This window comes from Amborella trichopoda, chromosome 4 (genome assembly GCF_054954075.1).
Source record: "Amborella trichopoda isolate Santa Cruz 75 chromosome 4, AtrichopodaSantaCruz75HAP2 v2.0, whole genome shotgun sequence".
NCBI classification, from domain to species: domain Eukaryota; kingdom Viridiplantae; phylum Streptophyta; class Magnoliopsida; order Amborellales; family Amborellaceae; genus Amborella; species Amborella trichopoda.
The window spans coordinates 49,733,821-49,758,199 of record NC_142339.1 but is presented as its reverse complement, the minus strand read 5'-3'; the positions used below and the strand labels follow the sequence as shown (position 1 = coordinate 49,758,199).

Genomic DNA, 24,379 nt, shown 5'->3' with positions numbered 1-24,379 from the left:
CTGAAAAAAATATATATACATGATCGTTGGAATCGGGCCAGATCGAGATCGGCCAATGATCGATCCCGAGTTAGTCGGCCGATTTTTTAAAAATCGGCCGCTTTTAAACAACGATAATTCTCAAAAAATTATTTTGCTTTATTTTAATCTAATTCATGATATGTAAATCACACGATTTTTCAACTATTCTTACAAATGCTCTTATTATATGACAATTTTTACAACCATTCCTTTAAATATAGTTAATGCCCATTTCGAATAAGATAATCTGAAATAAAATAGGGGAAAATTATGTAAACCCCTTCACTAAATTTGCACACAACCCCCGACTTTCCACCACAAAAATGTATATTTTATCGTTCGCATCGGAAACCTGCAACTACTTTGTTTTACAATGACCCAAGTGAATTTTTTAAAGTCATTTTGGACGAAATACTCCCCTCAATCAAATACAGAAAACTTATCTTATACCCCGTGCAACGCCTGGGGTGCTGGACCGACCTTAGTTCCAAGAACTTCACAAGGTCAAACCGACATTAAACTTAAATTTTTTTTCTCTATCGAAAATGACCTAAAAATTTCATCATGGATGGTCAATGTAAAAAACAATAAAAATTAAAAAAATAAGAACAAAACAACATAAAACATTCTTCAACATTCTTTAATTACGCTTTTTTCCATTTTTATTAAAAAAAATCCTACCATAATAAAATAACTGGATTTTCAGTTTTTTCTTAAAAATACCTATTTATTAATTAGGGACAACTACTTACAATAAAAATACTTAAGATCTTAAATTACCAATATTTCTACTTTTAAAATAATTAATGCCAAACTAAAATAAGAGATTGGAAATTTCACGAGAAACACAATATGGATGTACACTTTTACAAATGAATGTCTAGGAATTAATTGGAGTAAGAAATAGAGATACATTTATTGGAAGTGTTCAAAGATATTGATTGAAATACAAGGAGAAATGACCTAGAGGTTTTTCGCTCATTGCACTGTACTGAGATTTTGGAAAATTGGGAGGAAAAAAAAAATGTGAAGGAAAACTCAAATTCTATCCGTTCCCATAGGTAACGTAGGTAAAAATATTACACATCTCTGGGATCCCTTAAAGGATGGGAATCAAAACTTCTATGAGACATGGATCCCTGATAACATAAATTAGGCCAAATTTTAAGAATCCATCACCAAAACTTCCATGATACGTGGATCCCTGATAACATAAATTAGGCCAAATTTTAAGAATGCATCAATGACTCGTATGAATGCATATTGTCCCATTACTGGTTAGGACCTTGGGATTTTAAGAACATGAACGCTCTTAACAAACCCCTTCCCAACCTCACCTATGCACCTTAGCTTGTCAACCATCCTACCCTCTTCATCACCACCTTCTCGCTTCCTTTTCTGCAAAAGAAGAAAAGGAAACCAACTCAACATTCTACCAAACATGATGTATTCGCTTCTAAAAGAAAGGGAAGAAAAGAATCCACAACAGCGTTTCAAAACTCGGCCAAGCCCCAAGTTACTAGGACTCGCCCCATGGGCGAGGCCGAGTTCCCCCAAGTCGGGGTACATCATAAATATTTTAAAAATCTAAAAAATTTATGAAAAACACATAAATGGTATATAAATTGCCCCCTTCCAGGAAGAGCCTCCTCCCCAGCACCAGCAGGGATATCTAGATCAATGTCCCACCAAGGGACAGGTCAGAAGCTCGATGAGCTCGCATAAAATCCTCCTCCATCTGCCCCCAGAACATGGTCTTTAGGGGGGAAATTGAGATTGATCGACTCACCAGTGAGGACATAATCAAAGTGGACAAAGAAAGAATCCCCTTCAGATCCTGCTGTTAGAAGGAGTAGCAGGCAGAAACAAAGCACTCGAAAGGAAAAAAAAAAACAAAACAATTGCAGAGCTTTTGTTGTATATGATTTTGACTTTTGTTGTATATGATTTTGATGTTTTTGGCAAAGTTTGGCGAGTGTTTTTTCCCACAATCCCTATTTTTACTTCTTTTTCTTCTTTTTTTAGATTTTTAAAATATCCTTAACAATCAGTGTTTCTTACATGCATTTTTTTGGTACTTCTTAAAGCTTATTTCGACTATTTAATGTTTTCTTTTGACTTTATTTTACTTTTCTTACCTTTATTTTAATTTCCATTTTTATTTTTTTTATCTTTCCTAGGGCTTTTTGGCCCTGTGCATGACTCGGGTGACTCGCCTCAGCCGAGTTTCTAAACACTGATTCACACATTTTACATCCTAAAAGAATTGCATTACCAAAACTCTCTCTCTCTCTCTCTCTCTCTCTCTCTCTCTCTCTCTCTCTCACACACACACTCACTCACTCACTCACTCACTCACACACAAAACGGGTACCATTTACTCCATAACAGAAAGTTAAGATTGATAAATTAAAAAGAGGGGAATAATCTTGTGTCATCATGTCATTATAATATAATGAAACAGTACTTCTAGATAATCATGTTAATGGCATTTATATAACCCTACATTTTGCCCACACATTCTCTTCATCCCAATAATCAATTTCAAAAAAGATAAAACTCAATTTGCACCCTATATAGGATCAAAATGAGTTCCCTCTAATATTGAATCTAGACCATCCATTTGGTGAAACAATTTTTTCTTTTTAAACATTGTTAATCTAACGATAATAAAGCTATCAAAAAAATTTAGAAAGGAAAAATATCCTTCTAAAACCTAGATGTACACATCCCACTAAGATGGACGGCCTATATTAATTAGGCTAAAAAAGACTTTCTAAAGTGTGTTTCAAATTTTGTTTTCTTATGATTGTTTATTAGAATGAAAAGAATGTATACTTAAAATTTGGAATCAAACAAATAACCCTAACATGGTTTTTCAAGATTGTTTCATTATATTATTATAGAATTGTTGTATGAAATCACTCCCACTAGAAAAAATAAAACCCAGACAAAATAGCAAACATATACGATAGTATTTGTTTATATCCTGCATGGATTTAAACAAGTCCGTAACCATCCAATGTCATTACAGAGGTTGGGTAGCTTCAAGATGGACTTCGAGCAGATAAAGATGCTCGACAGCCATCCATTATTGACATTTGGACGGCCTGGGAAGCTGTTTATATTGTGCAGGATAGGAACAGGTAATATTGTATACCTTCCTGACAAAATATATCCATGAAACTTGAAGGAGAGGAGCAATTCCCCCGGTTAATTTACCTTTGGGCCTAGCTTCTCCAATGTCAAACCAATAAGATTTCCCCCAAGAGAATCATACCACACCTTAAAGTCATCTGGGAATTCTCTCTGCCAATCAAATAACACCTCTTATTCAAAACTCAAACACATATTCACCCAAAAAAAACTCAAACACGTGAATTCACTCACACGCAAAGGCACCTTGATTTAGAGCTGTTTCAATCCCCAAGTAAATTTGTGTACTTACTTTTATGTCCTCTAGAAAACACCAGGTCGGGTCAAAATTGACCATTAATTTTCTCCGAGCTTCTTGAAAACTCCCTTTCAGGTCTTCTTGTGAAATGTAGGGTTGGAAATTCTTGCTAGGCCTCCCACGAATAACAAGCCTCCCTAATAAAGTCCCACTATCAGATCATTGTAAAGGTAAAATAGAAAAAGCACTGCCACAGTATTCTCGTACTGCTCAATACTTGCCTTCTTTCAACTCTGCCAGGAAAAGAACGCGTTGAGGGTAAGGCAATCGATCTCCATGAAGCAAAATTACAGCATCATAGTTTTTCAAAGGAGTTCGAAATAAGGACTGCAACATAACAAAGCACAAGATAGGTAATTGAGCAGTTATGTGATACTAATAAAATGATAAAACATGGTTTTGTGAGGGCTCGACCTCCCATGTGCGAGCACCAGTACCACCCTGTTCAATGAGGCCTGACAATAAGTTCACACTGCTCCTTGCATAAGATGCAATTCTTCGTAAGTCCTGATTGATAGAAAACACAGCTTAATAACAAAGTTATTTCACACTTCATTCAGGCCCATTCCATCTACATTCTCAAAAAAGAAATATGCAAAGCCAATTTGGAAGAGATTTAGCATGCAGCTCACATCTTTCCAAAACAAGCCATGAACAACAAAACAGGTCCACTACCACAAGTCAAATAAATTCTCCAGCTCTATCAACAAAACATTATTGGAGAAAAATAAAATAGATGGAAAGAAACAGTATGACACAGGTAGAGAAGTCTCTTGTGGTGTTCCCATAAAGCATACACTTCAGTGATTGCATTTTTAATGCAAAATACAATCGTAACTCCAGTGTTATGTGTACCTTATTTTGATATTTACAATGAACTAATGAACACAGCCTAAAACAACTTGGATATCATTTTTGTAGAAGAAGATATCACGACATAGGCAGAAGAACCTTACTCCCCAGATTTGCAAGAGTGCCTAGCAGCAAACATTTCCTTATAATTACCCTTGGATGGGCATTGTTATGTTTTGTTCCAGAGCAATGGTTTTGTTTATCTTCATGAATCACTTGTAAACTGCAAATTACACTTGGATGGGCATTCAAGGTTAATTCATCTGATCATTGAGGAGCATCACCTATATATTTAAGTATTCTACAAGATTCAATGAGAAGAACTATGCATTTTCAAGGTGTTATGTTCAAAAGTTACAAAACAACTATGTGAACTGCTGCATAAAATGAAGCAAGGGTGCACATAAACTAGCTATTATTGTATTCATGTCAGGAAAATTATTTGAGCCAATTCTGAGTATTTTAGGGGGAAGTAGCAATATTTAAATCGTTATGATCCCAACACAAACTTGATCGTAGGTTGCTAACAAGGCATCCAGTCTCAAGCCAAGAAATGATTAAATTCACACCTGTAACTCATGAAAAATTAGTGCTTATAGGCACAAAATAAAGCTCTATGAAATAGAAATATCAGATATTAATGTTTTAGATCATCATATCAAAAAATTAGTCCTTGATCCACTACTTTGTCATTTAAAACATGTTCTTCAACATATTACTCCAGTTCTTCAAGAGCTATCAAACATCACAAAATTTTGGACTGTTACACAAAAGGACATCAATAAAATTGCAAGAGCGATTATGTGAGAAGTTCCAGCTTATTGTGGTGCTAGAATTAAAGGGCAAATGACAGAATATTTTGACTCACCTGTGTGGTTGGGGAAAGCTTGGTCCAACTTTCCGATGCTCTATCATAGGACGTAGCCAAGAACATGGCTTGATCCCGAGTTTGCCCATTTTCTTCACAGGGCTTTCTACTTTGGATGAAGTTATTCTATTCCATAGCAAACCCGTTTAGATACCAACTTACCAGCATATAAAAATCCAATCAAACAAATTCAATAAAGTGGGAATTATATTTTTTTTTTCACACTTTGGGATGAAGGATTGCAGCTTAAATGCTTACATTGATCTCTCTAATATCCTTCAAAATTAGTTCACCATTTATGTCAACAATCAAAGGAGAAAGATCCCAATCATACTCAGATAATAACCGCAAAAACCTGCAAGTCATGTGCGAAGAAACAAACAGTGAAACACTAGAATACAACGCAAAAAGGCAAATCAACTATTGGATCCTAGTACAATATGAGAAAACTATTCAAAGACAACTATTTAGAGAGAAAATAAAAAAACATCAAAAGAGAAACAACACAAAAATTATTATCTGAGCAAAAACTGAAAATATTAGGAGAATACTACTGAACATATCTTTTGCTTATTGGTGAGGAACTAAGACTAAAGATAAGAGGGAATCCAAATACAAATATGGAAAGGCTACGTCCATTACAAGCAATAAATTTCAATAAAAGCATGTTTTTTTCGACAGAATCCTCACTCCAGGAGAGTACTTCCCATGAAACTAACCGCCTTCTCATGTTTGTTTTTCATGGGAAAGAACTCTTCTGGAAGATGGCCCAAACAGCGTCACTATGCATCTTTGTGCCATTTCATGGGACAGCGCCTTCATACTTATTTAGGTATGCAAGCACTATCCTATTTGATAGCAAGCTCTCTCCTGGAACAAACTCTTCAGAGAGAGCTTTTTGTCATAAAAAACCTGCTCTAAATGAACATCAACTACAAAGAAAGACACAGCCATAACATCCCAATAGTACATCGAACGACCTAGTAAAACACACCTCCTCAAGAGAAGAGAGAGAGAAATAAAATAAAATAAGCTTTCAGAGTAATTCCAACTTAGTCCCCACCTATGACACCACAGTCCTCGCCTATGACACCACACAAATCACCAGAACATTGATACATAGATGATGCACCCACTAAAGGGATCTACACAAGCAATAATGTTTTCTTACTCCTTGGTGAAGTTTCCTACTATTTCGGACAACTGACACCCACAACTCCAATCTTAGCAACACCCACCAGCATCCAAGCCACGAAAAGAACAAAGCACGGAAATTATAGCCTGCAGGCTCACCAACAACTCAAGCTCCCAATCATTTTTATTTTTTTTTAACTTTGTATCAATTCAATGACACTCTTACAAAACACCTGTAGGTGAATTGCTACGGGAGCCGTGGCGATCCCCGTATATTTTTTACATCAATTTTGCAAGAAAAAATCCAAATGATGGGGACAACAATAATTGTGACCTCCATGTATAAAAGATAAATGATCTCTTTGTAAAAAATCCTTACATATATATATATAGAAAAGTTCTTAAAAACACCTATAGGTGAATTGCTACGGAAGCCGTGGCGATCCCCGTATATTTTTTGCATCAATTTTGCGAGAAAAAATTCACATGATGGACATGATATATCCATGACGGACTGCCACATAATGCTACGTCCGTGACGATCTTTAATTCACGCCGTCCAAAAAAATCGGACGGTGCCGAGCCTATAGGTAAAAATACTGTTCATTTTGGCCCATAGGCATTTTGTAGTCTCTTCCTATATATATATATATATATATATATATACAGCCGATCCTTATCCCAACTATTTGGTTTCAGCTACATGAATCATGTTCCGCCCTTCTGTTCTATCAAAGGCCATCCCATGAGTAAGACCATATGTCACAATATCTTTTCTCACAACTTCCATCTATGTCCTTTTGGGCCTTCCCTTTGCCCATCCGATCCTTATCCCAACTATTTGGTTTCAGCTACATGAATCATGTTCTGCCATTCTTTTCTATCAAAGGCCATACCCTAAGTAAGACCATGTGTCACAATATCTTTTCTCACAACTTTCATCCATGTCTTTTTTGGCTTTCCCCTTGCCCTTTTAGAGCCTTACACTTGAACCAAATCGCATCTACTAATCAGGAATGTATTAGGTCAACGTTGCACATTGCCAGCTCACCTAAGTCGACATCCTTCATCTTATAACCTATTGAATCCACATCCAAATTCCCTCGAATGTATTCACTTGCAAATTCTATCCTTTCTCGTCATGCCACTCATCTATCTCAATATCCTCATCTCAGCTAGACTCAGCCTATTGATATAATGTTTCTTCACTACCCAGTCTCATAAAGCATCGCTGGCCTTATAACTGTCCTATTAAATTTCCACTTTAATTTCATTGGCATACAGCAATCAGATAAAACTACAAATGCACATCTCCATTTTGCCCACCTAGCTCTATTTCTATGCACGTCTTCCTCAATCTCTCCATTCTCCTAGATTATTGGCCCAAGATATCGACAACAATATATTTTAGGTATTTCTGGGCCATCAATCTTAACTACTTCCTCAATTCTACTCCTATATACATATATACATACATACATACATATATATATATATATATATATATATATATATATATATGAAAAAAGCTAACAAACACGTGGCAGCTATAACGTGCAGTAATATAGGTGGAATCCCAGCCATCAGATTTTCATTAAGTGGCTCAAAATCCATATCACTATCTGAATTTTAATTTTTTTCTATAAATCAAATCGTGATGAAATTTTTGGTGTGTGTGTGTGTGTATGTGTATGCATACGTGCGTGCATGCGTGTGTGTGTGTGTATAGGCAGTGATCTAACGCAATGGTTGTATCATAGTACAATGCAACCATACTTCTAAAAAACCATGTTTGTGGTATTTGTATGACCCAAAATTTTGTACACACTCTCTTCATCTCAATAATCAATCCCAAACAAAAAAAGTTCAATTTGAACCCTAGATATGGTCAAAATGAGTCCCCTTCAACAACGAATGTAAGTCATTCATCTGGTGAATTTCAAGATCTTAGCCTTTACAAACTCAAAATCATTTTTTCCTTTTTTAACAATGTTCATGTAATGATAATCTGAAAAAATTGGAAAAGAAAAAATCCCTCTAAGGCCTATATCTAAGCATCTTATCAAAATGGACGGCCTATGTTAATTGGGCTAAAAAAATACTTTCTAGTGGTGTTTTCAAATTTTTCTTTTTGGTGATTGTTCATTAGAATGAAAAGAGTGTATATTCTAATATTTGAATCAAACAAATGGCTCTAACTTTTGAAGATTGTTGCATTACATTACTATATAACTGTTGCATGAAAACAAAAAAAACATAAAAAACGAAAAAAATAAATAAATTAATTAATTAATTAAAAAAAATAAAATAAAAAATATATATATATATATATAGAAAAAGCAGGCATAGGCCGACTAGCCTACAGCTACAAAGGAGCCCAACAGCCCAAATTCAATCTGGGATGATCTGACATTCACAACCTCAATTCGTATTTTAATTTTAATTTTTTTCGATAAATATAAATCTAAATGTCTATTCTTCTCATCAAAGCACATCTAATAAAACTATTAAAAAATATAGCTCGCAAAATATAAATTGATCAAAATACCCCTGAAATGTTTTGGGGGTATTTTGGTCAATATAGTTTTTGCACATTAGTTTTTTGATATTTTTATTAGATTATCCTATTTTTAAAGAACACATGCTCAAAATTTCAAGTGATTTAGATTTATAGAAAAAAATAAAATTCAAATACCAAATGCAATCATGATCATTGAATCGGCCCAGACACATATGTAGCTGTAGGCTAGTGGGCCTATGCCAGTTTTTGCCTATATATATATATGATCCAATGCAACGGTTGTATCATAATATAATGCAACGACATTTCTAGAAAACCATGTTTGTGGCATTTGTATGACCTCAAAATTTGCGCACACTCTCTCATCTCAATAATCAAATCTCCCTAAAAATAAAGTTCAATTTGAACCTTAGATATAGTCAAAATGAGTCCCCCTCCAAAAACGAATCTAGAACATTCATTTTGTGAATTTCAAGATCTTAGCATTTATAAACTCAAAACATTTTTTTCTTTTTTAATATTGTTCATCTAATGATAATAAAGCCATTCCAATGAAAAAATCCTTCTAAGGCCTAATCTAAGCATCTCACCAAAATGAACGGTCTATGTTAATTGGGCTAAAAAAATACTTTTTAGGTTGTGTTTTCAATTTTTTTTTTTTTTTGTGATTGTTCAATAGAATGAAAAGAGTATATATTTCAAATTTTGGATCAAACAAATGGCCATAAGATGGTTTTTTAAGGTTGTTGCATCATATTACTATACAACGGATGCATGAAATCATTGCTCATATATATGTAGATATATATATGTAAAACACTACGTAACGCCTATAGACGAAAATGAACAGTGATTTCGCCTACCCCCATCACCATCCAAAGTTTATAGCGCGGTCACGATTGTTCGGTAGTGTTTCATTTTTTATTTTTTTTCTACAAATCGGAATGACCTGAAATTTGGTCCGTGTATTCATAAAAAATAGGGGAATCTTCCAAAAATATAAAAATATATATTGTACATGAAACAATTTGACCAAAATACCCCCGAAACTTTTTGGGGGTATTTTGATCAAATTCTTTTTCACGGATAATTTTTTTATATTTTTATTAGATGCGCCTCAGTAAGATGTACATACCCTCAAAATTTCAAGTCATTCCGATTTATAAAAAAAATAAAAAATAAAACACTACCGGACAATCGTGAACGTGTGATGAAACTTGGACGGTGATGAGGGTAGGCCAAATCACTATTCATTTTCGCCTATAGGCGTTAGGAAAACTTTTCATATATATATATATATATATATATATATATATATATATATATATATATATATATATATATATATATATATATATATATATATATATATATATATATATATATATATATATATATATATATATATATATATATATATATCATCCGAGCCTTATCCAAACTATTTGGGGGTGGCTACACGAATCCTATTCCGCTATTATGCTCTATCAAGGGCCATACTCTCAGTCAAACCATAAGTCACTATGTCTCTTCTCATTACTTCCATCCATGCCTTTTGGGCCTTCCCATGCCCTTTTAGAGCCTTCCACTTGAACCAAATTGTCTCTCCTAACTAATGCTGTATTAGGTCTACACTGCACATAGCCAGCCCACCTAAGTCTACTTTCCATCATCTTATCACCTATTCATTCTGAATTCATCCATCTCAACATCCTCATCTCAGCTACACTCATTGTATGGACATGTTGTTTCTTGACCGCCCAATAGTCACATACAGCAGACAGCCATCCTATAAAACTTCCTTTTTAGTTTTCATTGATATGCGGTGATCACATAAAACACCAGATTAACATCTCCGCTTCGCCTACCTAGCTCTGATTCTATGCGTGACATCTTCTGCAATCTCTCCATTCTTGTAGATTATCCACCCAAGATATCGAAAATAATCTCTTTTAGGTATTTCTTGGTATTTCTTGGTCAACAAAATTAACTAGTTCCTCGTTTTTACTCCTATTATTACTAAACTTCCATTCTATACATTTTGTCTTATTCAGGCTAATTTTAAAATCTTTAGATTCCAGAGCATTTCTCCAAAGTTCTAACTTCATATATATATACATATGGATATAGGATTTCACCCTCCCAAGAATGGTAGACCAACCTACATCCAACCCTAAAGAAATCATCTTAAAGAGATATGTTTGAGACCAAATAATTTAGAAAGCATACAAATAATCCACAATTAAAAAAAAAATGATTTTGAGTTCTTAAAGGTCAATATATATTTTTCCATCAAATGGATCGCGTATGTTCATTATGTTTTCTCTCTTAAATAGAAACAACTTTTCTGCACGCCTTTTCTTTAAAACGAAAAATAAATAACTAAATAGTTCGATGGTTCACTGAGATGAGGAGAGGATATGTGTAAAATTGGGGGTCAAAGAAATGCCCCCCTTACGTGTTTTTCTAGGCTGGGGGGAACATTGCAGGAGAACAGCATTGGGTCGAACACAATCACTACCCAGATGCAACTACATTTGTAACAAGAGATCATGTAAGTTAATGCCAAATCCCGAATATTGTGCATTGAAGAAAGCAATGCTTAAATATCATATTGACAGTCAAGGAGCACTTCCCATTGGACTCATCCAAAATAGGTAAATACCTATATACCAACAACTGTAACTGGATACTAGACAAACAGATAGGTGTTAAATTATTAATGTAGCAAGCACTCAAAGGTATTCAACAATACCTGCATGTATAAAGAGAAACCTAATTGAACACATTTTCAAAAAAAATAAAGTGGCATTCAACCTACATATGTATAGGAGCTGAAATTACACCATTGCAAAGAAGAGGCACTGCAAGCATACCGCAGAAACCCAGTGACCCGAGAGCATGGAGCGTGAAATGGGAAAGGCTTCAAAAATAAGTATGCTACCAATAACTCGATTGCCTCATCCACTAAATTTGCAGAAAATAGATGTGAAGAAACCCATCGTTTTGCGAGCCTTCACAAAATAAAGCATAGGATTAGTAACAAAACAATAAAACATGGAAGTCAAATAATAGGAAAATGGATCCTCACCGTACAACTGGCCCAAACATAGGATAAAGACCCTGAAAACCGTTAAGCATGCTAGAATGTCGACTGCATAGGAGAAGGTCCTTCTTAACTGGTGAAATGTCTTTCGTTTGAACATTTCCAACTACAGCAAGTAAAATAACCCCAACATTAGTGCAGTACTAAAAAAAAAAAAGCAAATTTCACGCATAAATAGTCATCCAAAAGATCATCCTCACTAGGTTTTTTTAGCAAACTTGGATCCCTCTCATGCAAGATTCTAAGGGAAAATGCATATCCTGCCATGAGTACATTCACTTCATCCTTGCTTGCCACACACATCATACCCCATCGTTTCTGCAAGCTGCCAAAACAACATCACTAATGTTGAAAACACAAGCAGCAACAGCATATCATGAACAAAAGACAAAAAACAGAATTAAAAGCATGCCCTGAGGTTGACCTTTCTGCAATCTTAAGAAGGAAAGCACATTTTGTCTTCTCCACAGCCATGTATGCCATTGGCCAATTTCCTGATCCTTCCAACTACGTCATCATGCAGTAAACATCAGGATACAACAGAAAGGCTTTTCTTTTGCTTTTTTTTTTGTTTTTTTAATCATTACATTAATTACAAATTTATCCCAAAATGCATATACTAACTCACAATGGTAAAAGCATACACATATTGGGAGGCAATATTACTTACTTGGATCATTACTTCCAATGGTTGGATACAACTAGGAACAAACTTATGTGATTTTCCACTGGAGTTTTTCTCTTTAGCTAGGTAATGAGGTTCAGGTGGGAAGACGGATGTTTGCCTAAATGCTGAGCAAAAGTAAACAATCATTAAATCCATAATATTTCCTAATGCAATATCATATCATAGAAAAAGTTATGTGCTAGCACCCAAAAAAAAACTATTTCCAGTAATGGTACACATTAACTTTCAACACATAATAATTTGTACCATATTGAGGAATTGCAAACAATGAAAAAAAAAATCTATTCACCTCGATACTTAGATAAACGATACTTAGATAAACAACCTGAATCTAAGGGCTGCACACTAGACACATGCAGAGGAAGATCCTCCAAACTGCGTAAGCGCTTCGATAGAGAATCAAATGCAGATATCATATCTCCAGTAAATGAAACGGGATCTGGACATAAACACAAAATACAACATTGCATTCAGACACAAATCAGGCTTGAAACTATAGCATTACAGCTAATAATACATGGAAGCTGTACACGTTATTACCTCTTCCACTATGCAAAAGGGAGAAATCAAGTTGATCTGCAGCAATGATCATATCATCCTTGGATAGGGAAAGATGCAGTGAAAATACATACTCACATATCCTCTTTATGATAAGATGTTTCTCCCATTGTCGGCATTCCCATACTGTTTGAAAGGTGAAAGCAATCTTTCAGCATCATAAAAAGCAAAATTTCTTTTCATCATGTGCTAAGAGAAGCAAATGAGGTTGCCAATACACAAGTAAATGAAGTTGAGAAGTTCTAACTAGAAATGCTCTTGTTACTTTGCGAGATTTTTTTGATCACCAAGATGCCCCCATGGCATCTCCACAAGACCAAATTATCTTGTAATTTTCTAGAACTCCAATAAAATTTAGTTAAAGATCAAAGGAAAAACAAAGATACATCTCCAAAAACTCCACAGCAGAAAAGCATTGGTCTTCTATCACTGGAAAGATGACCTTACCGGTGCTTTCCGAAATACGCCCATCTTTAAAACGTCGGAGCTCTGCTTTTTGTCCCCAAAACTTCCGGAATTTGACAGCCTGTTGTATTATATAAATTACTTCCCATCAAGTTCATCAAAAAGCACAAACATGGCTAACAACAGAAAATAATAAGAAAAAAGGGATGCATGAACAAATGACCTCTTCCTTGTTGTCTGCACTTGGACCCACATCAACCATTCGAAACGCTTTCTCCAATGAACTAACCCGAATACCAACTAGAAGGGGATTGTCACCAAACTTTGAAAATCCCTGTAAACCCCAATGGAAGGAATATAACTTTCGTAACATGTACTAAAAACATAACAAAATTATAATTTAATAACATGTTACACAGACATCTTCGATCAACCAATCAGAAGGTGTATTCCCCCATGTTACACGAACTACATTTGCCCTATCAGTCAGTCCTTCAGCAAGAAGAGATTGAACCTTCTCTTCATACACTCTCCAGCATTCCTTATCCAGAAAAAGGCCAGATGTACATACTCTGCCACAGTTCCTTTTACAAGTTATCCTGCAGAAAAATTCAAAGCCCCACGTAAACATCAACCAATCTAATCTGTGTTCTACATATCCAACCCATAAATAATAGGTTAAAATGAAGATTATCAGGCAAATGATACACTTTCAATGCAACGCTTAATATAGGCTCACATCGTTGCAAAATATCTCAAGGGTGTCACAGTGAATATCTATAACAAGGACAAGCATACTGCTGGAATATTTTTCTTTTCTTTTTTTTTCTTTTTTTTTTTTTGAATCTGCTACAGAGCTCCATCCTACTGCTGGATTACTGGAATGTCTTTATTGACAAAAAAGCATCATCACTCCTTATTCTATTCAAAGTACATTCCTTCAGCCACCAGAGATGGAGCCTTCTCTGAATGTACTCTCAAATACTCTTAAGTCATGATCCACGCTAAGGACAAATGTATATTAGCTAAAAATCTCTTTCAAATTCATAATGTGGAAGAGCAGAAGTATCACATCACCCAGAAATTTTACATTATTTGCTCCAAGAATTCGCAGTTAACAAGGCTTCTTTAGACAATAGCAACAAAAATATGATAGATTTTTATGTCAAAAAGGTAATAAACAACAGTAATGAACTGAAAGGAATCAAACATTGACATCGAAGCTCTAATCCCCAACACCCCATGCCAGCAACTCATGAAGCAATGTTTAATAAGTGCAATATGCTTAACTGGCCCCAGTGCCTTAGGAAGGGGACTACATGCACTACAGTGATAGTTTAGAGAAAGGATATATCGTTTGTAGAACAACTAGAGCAGCAGATGTCTCTCAAGTAAAAACAGTATCTTGCCGGATTTGAACAAGTTGCATTGTGTTTTTTCTAAGGTTCACAGAAAAAAATAATTTTGCCCTTTAGCGGATCGAATTTGAGTACCTAATCTACATCGTCACGTATAAGGATATTTGCAGTGTTACATAGATACTGACATGCATGTCGGTGTCCATGTGTATCTAAAGTGTCTAGTACAACGGTTTAAAAAGTGAGTAGGTTCCAAAATGTCCATACATATATTACACATTTAGGATAAACTTATAGTATCTGTTTATGCTAGGGCATTCTCCGAAAGCAACGTGCTGTATCGGAACCCGTGTATAGTGAGAAATGAGCAAGGGGTAGGTAGGGCATTCCCCAAAAGCGACATGCCGCAGCACCGCCCCGTTGCAGTGAAAAATAGGCAAGGGTTCCCGCGACACCCTAGACGAGCGCAGGTAAAGAAGTTAGTCCAAGAGAATAGGATTCGTTTAGTTACATGGAACGTAGGAACGCTTACAGGTAAGAGTATGGAATTAGTGGATACAATGAGACGAAGGAGAGTAAACATAGCTTGTCTACAAGAAACTAAATGGAAAGGAGAAAAAGCTAAAGAAATAGATGGGTATAAACTATGGTATATAGGAAAGGACAATAATAGAAATGACGTACGTATAATAGTAGATAAAGATTTAAAAGATAAAATAGTTAATGTCAAAAGAATAGGTGATAGGCTCTTATTAATTAAACTTGTATAAGGAGAATAGATAATTGATGTAATTATCACTTATGCACCACAAGTAGGATTAGATGATATAATGATAGAATGAACAGATAATTTTGGGAGGACACAGATGGAATAGTCCAAGACATACCAAATGGAGAGAGAACCTTTTAAGTGGGGACCCAAATGGTAATGTAGGGAAGGATAGTAGAGGATGTGAAGGGGTACATGGGGGATATGGGTTTGGGGAAAGAAATGAGATGGGTGAGACTATTCTAGATTTTGCTATGGCCTATGACCTAGCAAAGCAAACACTTACTTTAAAAAGCGAGACGAACATTTAGTAACCTACAAAAGTGGAACATATAAAAGCCAGATAGACATCTTCCTAGTTAAGAAGGTAGATCGACCATCACGTAAAGACTGCAAGGTTATCCAAGGAGAAAGTTTGACTACCCAACATAGGCTTATGGTCATGGAGATCAGCATAAAGACATGGAGAAGGGGTGAAAGTAATGGGCGTCCAAGAACTAGGAGGTAGAATTTAAAAAATGAGAAAATCGACTTATTTAGGGATAAATTAGTTGACAAAGAAAAGTGGAACTTTGAACATGATGTCAATGTAATATGGAATGATGGCTAAATGTATCAAGAAAATGGCCCTTCGACGGATCACTTCGAGCCATACTATCGCTGCATCCTCTGTCTCCAAGAAGAGGAGACAATCCCCCACCTTTTCCTCCACTGCGCAGAGTCTCAATGCCTATGGGCCTCTCTTCTTAAGCTGTTTGGCCTACAATGGGTCATCCCAGCTAACCTAACCCAATTTTTCCAAATTTACTTTGCACAACCTTTTTCCTAAAAGGGTAGGAAGTTATGGCATCTTACTGTAGCCAGCCTCTTTTGGAGTCTATAGTTAGAAAGACCCTCCAGTTCCTTCAGAACCATACAAAAAACTATAGCAGCTGTCTTTGAATCCATAACTGCACTTATAGCCTTCTGGGCCAAGTCCATTCCCATTTTTGCTGCCCTTCCTATTTCTCACTTCCTAAACAACTGGGATAGCCTTTTACATCTTGTGCCGCAAATAAACACATCGAGACCTCACTAGTCTCCTCCTCCCCCTGGCTTTCTCAAACTCAATGCAAATGGTTCCTCTTTAAGCAACCCTGGCCCTTCAGGTATTGGAGGAATTTTGTCTAACCATTCTACTACCATCTGGACCTTCTCAAAATTCATAGGACACCAAGACTCGACCTATGCGGAGGAAGGCCCTCCTAGAGGGCCTCAACAAGGTGCTTTGCTTAGCACCTGCTGTACAAGGCATCCAGGTGGAATCAGACCCTCTCAACATTATCAGTTGGACCACACAGTTGCGACTACCTCCTTGGAGGCTTTCTTCCAATTTTTTATCATATTTTTTACTTATGTAACTCCCTTCCTAAAGTGCCCTTTACCTATTAATACAGAGAGGCTAACTTGGAGGCAGACAGACTAGCCAGGGAGGGAGCAATCCTTGGCCCGTAAGCATACTATATGGATCCATAGGGGGAGGGAAGAGAAATGGGGAAAAAAAAAAAAAGAGAGAGAAAAGAAGGGGGAGGGGATGGTTCTTTTGGTAAGCCTAAAACCGTGGACCCCATTTTAGTGGTTTTCATCGGTGCCCTTTCTATTATACTTTACCCTCACCCTCTTAACCCATCTCTACCATCTCACACTCTAGCACTTCCTTGGAGCAGCCAATACAGAAACAAAGAATTCGAATTCTTCAGGATCATTCCAAATGGACCATTTTATCAGGGTTAACCCATCACCAGTATCTCTCTCTCTCACTTACATCTTCTCCATTTTTCTACTCATATCTCCCCCCCCCCCCCCCATATATTGTTTTCTCTCAATCCTCCTCCCCTCTACACCTTTCCGGCAGATGTCATCGCCCATTACTGTAGTTGTGGCTAGTGAATCATCGAGAAGGAACCTAAACTTCGTTACAGAGTTCCAATTCTGCTCCAACAAACGATGAAGAGCTTAGCTCCACCGCAACAACAAAGGTACGCCATTTTGTGACTCAACTCCCCCATCTATCTCTCCCCCTTCCTCTCCCTCTCTCTCTTCTGCATTCACATCCTCCTTTCCTCTCTCCTGCCCCCCCATCTCACCCAACCTCACTTCTCTCTCTATCTCTCTATCCTGCATTCACATTCCTTTTTCCTCTCTTTCCCCCCATCTTATCTATCTTCACAAACATACATATCTTTTTTCCCCTATTCCTCCCCCCCACCCCCCCATCTTAACTTTGTTCCAGCTTCTCTCTTTTCTCACCTTGATATCTTTCCCCCACCTACTCTATCTCTTTATCTCTTCCCCCTTTACTCTCATAACTTCTATCGTCTACCTGCTCCCCAAAACACAAAAAAAAAGAGAAAAAATAGAGGAAGTTTTCCTCCCCATCATCTCTACTACATCCCTCCTCTCTATGCCCACCCCTACCTCAGCCTGGGTATCTTTTAGCTCAGCTGACCCACTGGTCCATCCACCGAAGACCCGCTGCCCAGTAGCATTCCAATCTTGGCTGACGATCTTCACTGAAGGCCTGGCTTCTCAGGGGAGCCTATTCTAGCCTTTTCATAGTCAGCTAGCCTTTTAAAGTTGCAGTATTCATAAAAGACAGTACTGCCGAAGCCTTTCTTTGTTGAAGGTTGGGCTTGTAGTTGATAGCCCTCCCTGATGGGCCACTTTAAGCTCAGCCGACCCACTCGCCCCTCCACTGAAGACCCTATGCTCAGTTGCAGATCTTTCTTGGCTGCTAACTCCTTCACGGTAGCCCTGGCTCCCCTGGGAAGTCTACTATAGTATCTTCCATATTCAGCCAGCCTTTTGAAGTAGCAATGCTTAGAGAAGATAGTCCTGCCCAAGCATTTCTCTGCTGAAGTTGGGCTTGTAATATATAGTCCTCCCTAGTGCGTCACTTTAAGCTCAGCAGACCCAATGGCCTTTCCACAATAGACCCTATGCCTAGTAAAACATACCGCTGCTGGCTGCCAACCTGCATTCAAGACATGCCTCCTCAAGGGAGCCTACTCTTGTCATTTCCAAAGTCAGCCAGCCTTTTGAAGAAGCAGTGCTCATAGAAGAAAGTGCAACAGGCCAACAGTGGATATCCGCTCGCTCATTGACCATAACCCCACTGAGGATGTCCGCTAGCCTATCGACAGAGTTTTGTTTTATTTCTTGCCCTTCACTGTATTTTATTTGTCTTCCTCTTCTCCCTCCTCTTTTCTTTTTACTTATCTTCTTCTTCCTCCCTCTAGATTGTTCTCTGAGCACCTAACCTATAGGCTGCTGTCTTCTTCTGCTCTATATATATGTAATTTTCTCCTATTTAATACAAGTTAACCTTTATTCAAAAAAAACCGACTAAGGGATGAAACAAATGTATCTGAAAACCAATTTAGTTTTATGCTAGGAGGTCAACAACTGAGGCTATTTTCCTACTTAGACAACTGATTGAGAAGTTTAAGGTGAAGGGAAAAGAGCTCCACATGGTCTTTATTGATTTAGAGAAAGCTTATGATAGAGTATCTCAAGATTTGATTTGGCGAGTGTTGGAAAAGAAAGACGTCTCTAGGCACTACATCGACTTGGTGAGAGATATGTACGATGGAGCGATTACCAGTGTACAAACAACTAGTGTAGAGACGAGTGAGCTTTCAGTGACAATAGGTCTACATCAAGTTCAGTATTGAGTCGTACCTCTTTATCTTAGTTATGGACGATTTAATTAAGGACCTACCACGGTGCATGTTGTTCGCAGATGATATAGTTTGATTGATGAGACCCAAAACAGCATCAACACAAAGCTAGAACTTTGGAGAGATGCCCTAGAATCCAAAGGTTTAAAAATTAGTCAGACTAAGATAAAGCATATGGAGCAAATTTAGTAATAATAAGAATAGAGATGAGGAATAGTTAAGATTGACGACCAAGAAGTACAAAAAAGGCCGCTCTTTCGATATCTTGGATCGATAATCCAAAAAAATGGAAAGATCGAAGAAGATGTCGCACACAGAATTAAAGATGGGTGGGCAAAGTGGAGATGCGCAACTGGAATTTTATGTGATTGCCGCATACCAATGAGGCTGAAGGGAAAGTTATATAGGTCAGCGGTGAGACCAACTTTGCTCTATGGGGCAGAATGTTGGGCGGACAAAAAACAATATACTTATAGAATGAGTGTAGCTGGGATGAGGATGTTGAGATAGATGAGTAGCAAGACAAGAAGGGATAGAATTCGCAATGAATCTATTCGAGAGAATTTAGGCGTGGCACCAATAGGCGATAAAATGAGATGATAGACTTAGGTGAGCTGCCCATGTGTGGTGCCGACCAAGTACGGCACCTATTAGGAGGCGCGAATTAGTTCAAGTGGAATAACTGAAAAGGGCAAGGGATAGGCCCAAAAGGACATAGTTGGAAGTAATCCGAAAAAGATATAAGGACTTATGGCCTCACTAAGGATATGACATTTAATAGAGCAGAATAAAGAACCAGGATTCTTGCAGCCAACCCCAATTAATTGGGTAAAGGCTAAAATGACGATGATGATGATGCAAATTTCTAAAATTTGACATAACACAGTAAGTGGCTTGATCGGTAGCAAATCTTTTATAAGACTCAGAGTGAGAAGTCCAGGATTCAAATACTAGCGCGTTATTGCAGTTGTTTAATATATTTTCTTGCCATCAAAGAATATATATAATAAATTACTTGTAATGTTCACAAAGAGACGCATGGTTCAAGTGGTAGAGGCAATGTACCTTTAAAAATAGGTGCTTTAATCAAATCCACCTTGGGGCTTAAAGTTTTGTTGATTAAATAACTTTAAAAATTAAAATAATTGAATATTCCATACACTACATTTGAAACGGGTGGGGTTAAAACCTCTAATGTCACCACCACATGCATGTCAGCTCCACCACTTAATGGAATGGAAAATAAGACACTTTAACTATGGTGTCCACACGGTACTACGTTTAATGACAGCACTTGACACGTACAGTCATGCATCGGGGCGGTGTCTACCTATGTCGACATGTTTCTACTTGTTGACACATATCGATGTGGCACCAACTCCCATGTGAAGCGTCGGGGTAACACTGGGTAACTGGCTAAATATCTCATCTTACTAATTCGAATCCTATGGCTGAACTACCCAAAAAAAGGATATATTGCTCATTAAAACAAACGAGATTGGTGTACCATCCGTTGCACATGGAAATATTGGGAGAAACTAAATTTGGTCATATCTTTTAAAGGTGAAGAACTTGACTAGGAGTACGAGATAGATTTTGAAGAGACATTTCTGACCAAGTAGATACGCAATCATTATCCAGACTTAGTTGCCACTGTCTTCTCGAAGCAGGGGTTGCTCTCTCATATAAGAAATAAATAAATGTGAATACTTGCCATTAATAACAAAGTCAATGAGGTCTCACCCAAGTGGTTCTCCACGGAGAAGTTCATCTGTGTGATCTAAAGAGCCATGGCCAGTTTATGACAACTCCAGCCCACATGCAACACAAATTCTGATACAGTACTTTGCACTGGGTGTCTGCTTGGTGGATTTCAGGGCATATTTCATAGGTGTACTCAATATCTACAATGTCTACATACTTTGTCAGATTCCATCCCTTAGGCCCCACATGTCAACCCAAACTTTCACATTAGACTCATGAAGAATTTGAATGTGTTAGTCTCCTATGTTTTTAGATATTTGCTAGTCATTAAGATATTTTAGGGTCTAGGTTCATTTGTTAGAGTAATTATTGGTCCTCTTAACTTTGAATATAATTTAGGGGCACTGTAATCGTCAGTTTAGATGGATGGCCAGGATTAGGTTGAATTCAAGGTTATAATTTATGTGTAATTAGGGTTTAGGTTAACTTTTTTAATCGTGAGCTTCTAAGGTGTTTCTTATATAAATGGTTGTGATGGGCGAAGTGTAGAGAAGGCATTTAATTTTACGAGTGCTTGAGCTATTCGACTCCTTTGGTGGCTGTTGTATCCTTGCTGTAAATTTTTCCATCCTATAAAATCCTCACTGAATCACATTTTCAGTAAATTAAGACTTTGATCATCATCTTAAACTTTGTGAAATTGCAGCTCTACAAAATACAGGCTGAGGTTGCAACCCATGATATTTTTAATAGAACCACTAGAAGAACTACCCTAAGATAATTTCTGATTAATGAAGCCACAATTACAAGCAAACACTGTTCTATAGCAAGAATCATTTCATTGGCAATGCAGCAGGCAGCCATTGCAGTCCATTTGCAACCTCACGCACAGCTAAATGCAAATACCCATGAGCAAGGGAATCCTAGGAGGACAAGGCCAAATGGTAAATGATGGCCAGTCTATAATGATGCTGCATATCATATGTCATAATAACCTTCAGTGCTGGATAAGAAAGGAGCCCAATCAAGAGAGCTCTTCTACATTAATAGAAACTCGATGTCCCAAGGATCCCACAAAATTTTTCAGTGCCAAACCTTTGCCCATCTGAGGGACCATGATTGTTGTTGTTGAGCAAGCTTCTATCAAGGTTTAATTCGTATCCTCATTGGCAAATTGCATTGCCGAATTTGTAATCTAGTTGATGTTACTCCATTTGCAAACAGATTCAAACACACTAATGCTACTAGTTCCCTTCTCGATAGGCTCCAAAGAGATGATGATACCCAAATTGTCTCTTTATGAACACCACAATGTTGGGAGACATACTTCATGTGAACCAATGTTGTTCATATTGCAAACTTCACAATATCAAGTGAGACACTCAACATCAAATCACCCACTTATACATGGCACCAATCTGCTAAGGTAATAGTAAACAAAAAAATAGCAAAAATTGATAAATAAGAGATAGTAACATATAAAGCCACTATACATGTCACTTAGATCAATAAACATTTAAGTTGGTGTTGATAAGCTCTGCTCAATCCTTCATTGTTCTTTTAAAGGTTAAATGAACAATAAACAACTATACCCCACGCTTCCTTTTAAGATAACAAAAAAGCAATGAAATAAAAACATTTACTTATTAGGAAGTGCAATAGAGAACCTCATGCAATAGTCAAACTTAGTAGTGAAGTCAATTTTAGTTAGGAAAACGTCCTCGAATCCAGAATCCCTGTACTTATCCATGTAACCAAGTGTCCATGCTGCCTCATCTCTAAGCTGCAAAATTAAGTGCGGTCAGTTTATCTACATCAGTATCAAACAAATCAGAAACCAATATGATTTCTTCTTGAGAAAATATCAATGAGGAAGAAGGCTTAACCATAGAAATGTAGCACAACCTCTAAGAAAGCACTCCTAGTAAACTGAAATGCCAAGTTGTGGTAACCAGATGAATCCCCAAAGAAAACTGCAAAGGGCAGATGTTTCCGTTCCTAAAAAAAATTTAAAATAACAGGAAGACAAATCGACAAAAAAATCATGTTCTGTAGGAGCAAATCCAATAATTACTCAAATAAAGAAGCCGAATAATTATTCAGATAACTAAACAAAACATGAACCAATGAAATCGGACATGAAAGAATCACTACATTCAAAATTCAACAGGTAAAAAGCAAAATACAACCACCATAAAGGAAGAAAGCAAAACATACAAATTTCAAATGCATCAGCAATAGTGCATTCGCAATAACTCCAAAAAAGCATCATGACACATACATATCTGACGAACACTTCAAGTTACCATTAATATCACTGTTGTCCTTTCTGGCCGTTTATAGTGTGAACATTGTGTCTCTCATTGAGTGACACTAAGATAAACACCAGAAGAGTCTTCTTGCATCGTCTGCTAAATTGATTTAATTGTGGTCCCTAATTTCTCGATCTTGTTTATAAAATGTCAACAAGACCAGGATAAATAGATTCATGTGTGCATATCCATTGTGTGCTTTACTGCTCCAATAGCCATCACTAGCAAAAAGAAAAAAAAATAGAACTAGCACCAAGATTTCTAATTACTCAACAGAAGCATGACAGTCCAGGTTTCCATTTGGCAGCACCAGCATAATTTATTTGCAAAAAATTCTACGAGGTGGAACCCACTCCTTAACTATTTATGATATGATCTTATATTATGTCTGTTCACTTTCCGTGATGCTTTGAGGTCTTCAATACTATCACCCTGCACTCCTGCTTTTAGATGAGCCCAAAGATAATGCCCCTCTTCAAGTTCATCAGAGTCTCTTAATATGGATCTCTTTTCAATTTCCACTTTCCAAATCTGTGGTATGTATGCCAAGAAGGAGAACAGCTGACCACCATAGGATGCATAAGCGGCTGACAGGGATGTGTTCTATTATTTGTTGTTAGCGAACAATTTGGGGATCAAAAAGAGTTTGACATGTAATTTGTAGGGTGGTTTACTTCTTATTTTCTTGGATTAGCATAGAGATTTTCTATGAAATAATTGGGTAGTTGTTGTGGGGAGTAAGCAACGTCCTAGGAAGGTGAGTTGATAGGATTCATGTAGAGATTAAGGGAAAATAGTAGGGAATAAAGAGGGAATAGGTAGGTTTGAGAGAGATATGAACTATTCTAATGGATGAAGAGAGAGAATATTTAGGATTAGTCTTCTTTCTAGATGGATTTTAAGTGAGAGG

At 36.9% G+C, this 24,379-nt stretch overlaps 1 protein-coding gene across 5 annotated transcripts in view; it reads right to left on the bottom strand.

Moving 5' to 3' along the window:
* Window positions 1–1,048: 1,048 nt before the first annotated feature.
* The window catches only part of LOC18429023 (nucleolar protein), a 37,906-nt gene continuing 14,575 nt past the window's right edge, over window positions 1,049–24,379 (bottom strand). For 2 of the 5 annotated variants that reach the window (XM_088865469.1, XM_088865471.1), the window contains 19 exons: window positions 23,063–23,155; window positions 22,825–22,940; window positions 14,029–14,206; window positions 13,831–13,941; window positions 13,650–13,728; window positions 13,185–13,328; window positions 12,970–13,083; window positions 12,627–12,748; window positions 12,381–12,463; window positions 12,157–12,281; window positions 11,942–12,062; window positions 11,727–11,864; window positions 5,454–5,550; window positions 5,196–5,321; window positions 3,890–3,982; window positions 3,693–3,802; window positions 3,470–3,608; window positions 3,244–3,330; window positions 1,049–1,419 (listed from right to left, as the gene is read on the bottom strand). In XM_088865469.1, coding sequence (XP_088721595.1) covers window positions 1,300–1,419; window positions 3,244–3,330; window positions 3,470–3,608; window positions 3,693–3,802; window positions 3,890–3,982; window positions 5,196–5,321; window positions 5,454–5,550; window positions 11,727–11,864; window positions 11,942–12,062; window positions 12,157–12,281; window positions 12,381–12,463; window positions 12,627–12,748; window positions 12,970–13,083; window positions 13,185–13,328; window positions 13,650–13,728; window positions 13,831–13,941; window positions 14,029–14,206; window positions 22,825–22,940; window positions 23,063–23,155 — 2,196 coding nt within the window. In that variant the 3' untranslated portion in view covers window positions 1,049–1,299. Of the gene's footprint in view, window positions 1,420–3,243; window positions 3,331–3,469; window positions 3,609–3,692; window positions 3,803–3,889; window positions 3,983–5,195; window positions 5,322–5,453; window positions 5,551–11,671; window positions 11,865–11,941; window positions 12,063–12,156; window positions 12,282–12,380; window positions 12,464–12,626; window positions 12,749–12,969; window positions 13,084–13,184; window positions 13,329–13,649; window positions 13,729–13,830; window positions 13,942–14,028; window positions 14,207–22,824; window positions 22,941–23,062; window positions 23,156–24,379 lie in introns of those variants that run through there. The other 3 variants (XR_016054657.1, XR_016054658.1, XR_016054659.1) reach the window with 3 other exon arrangements.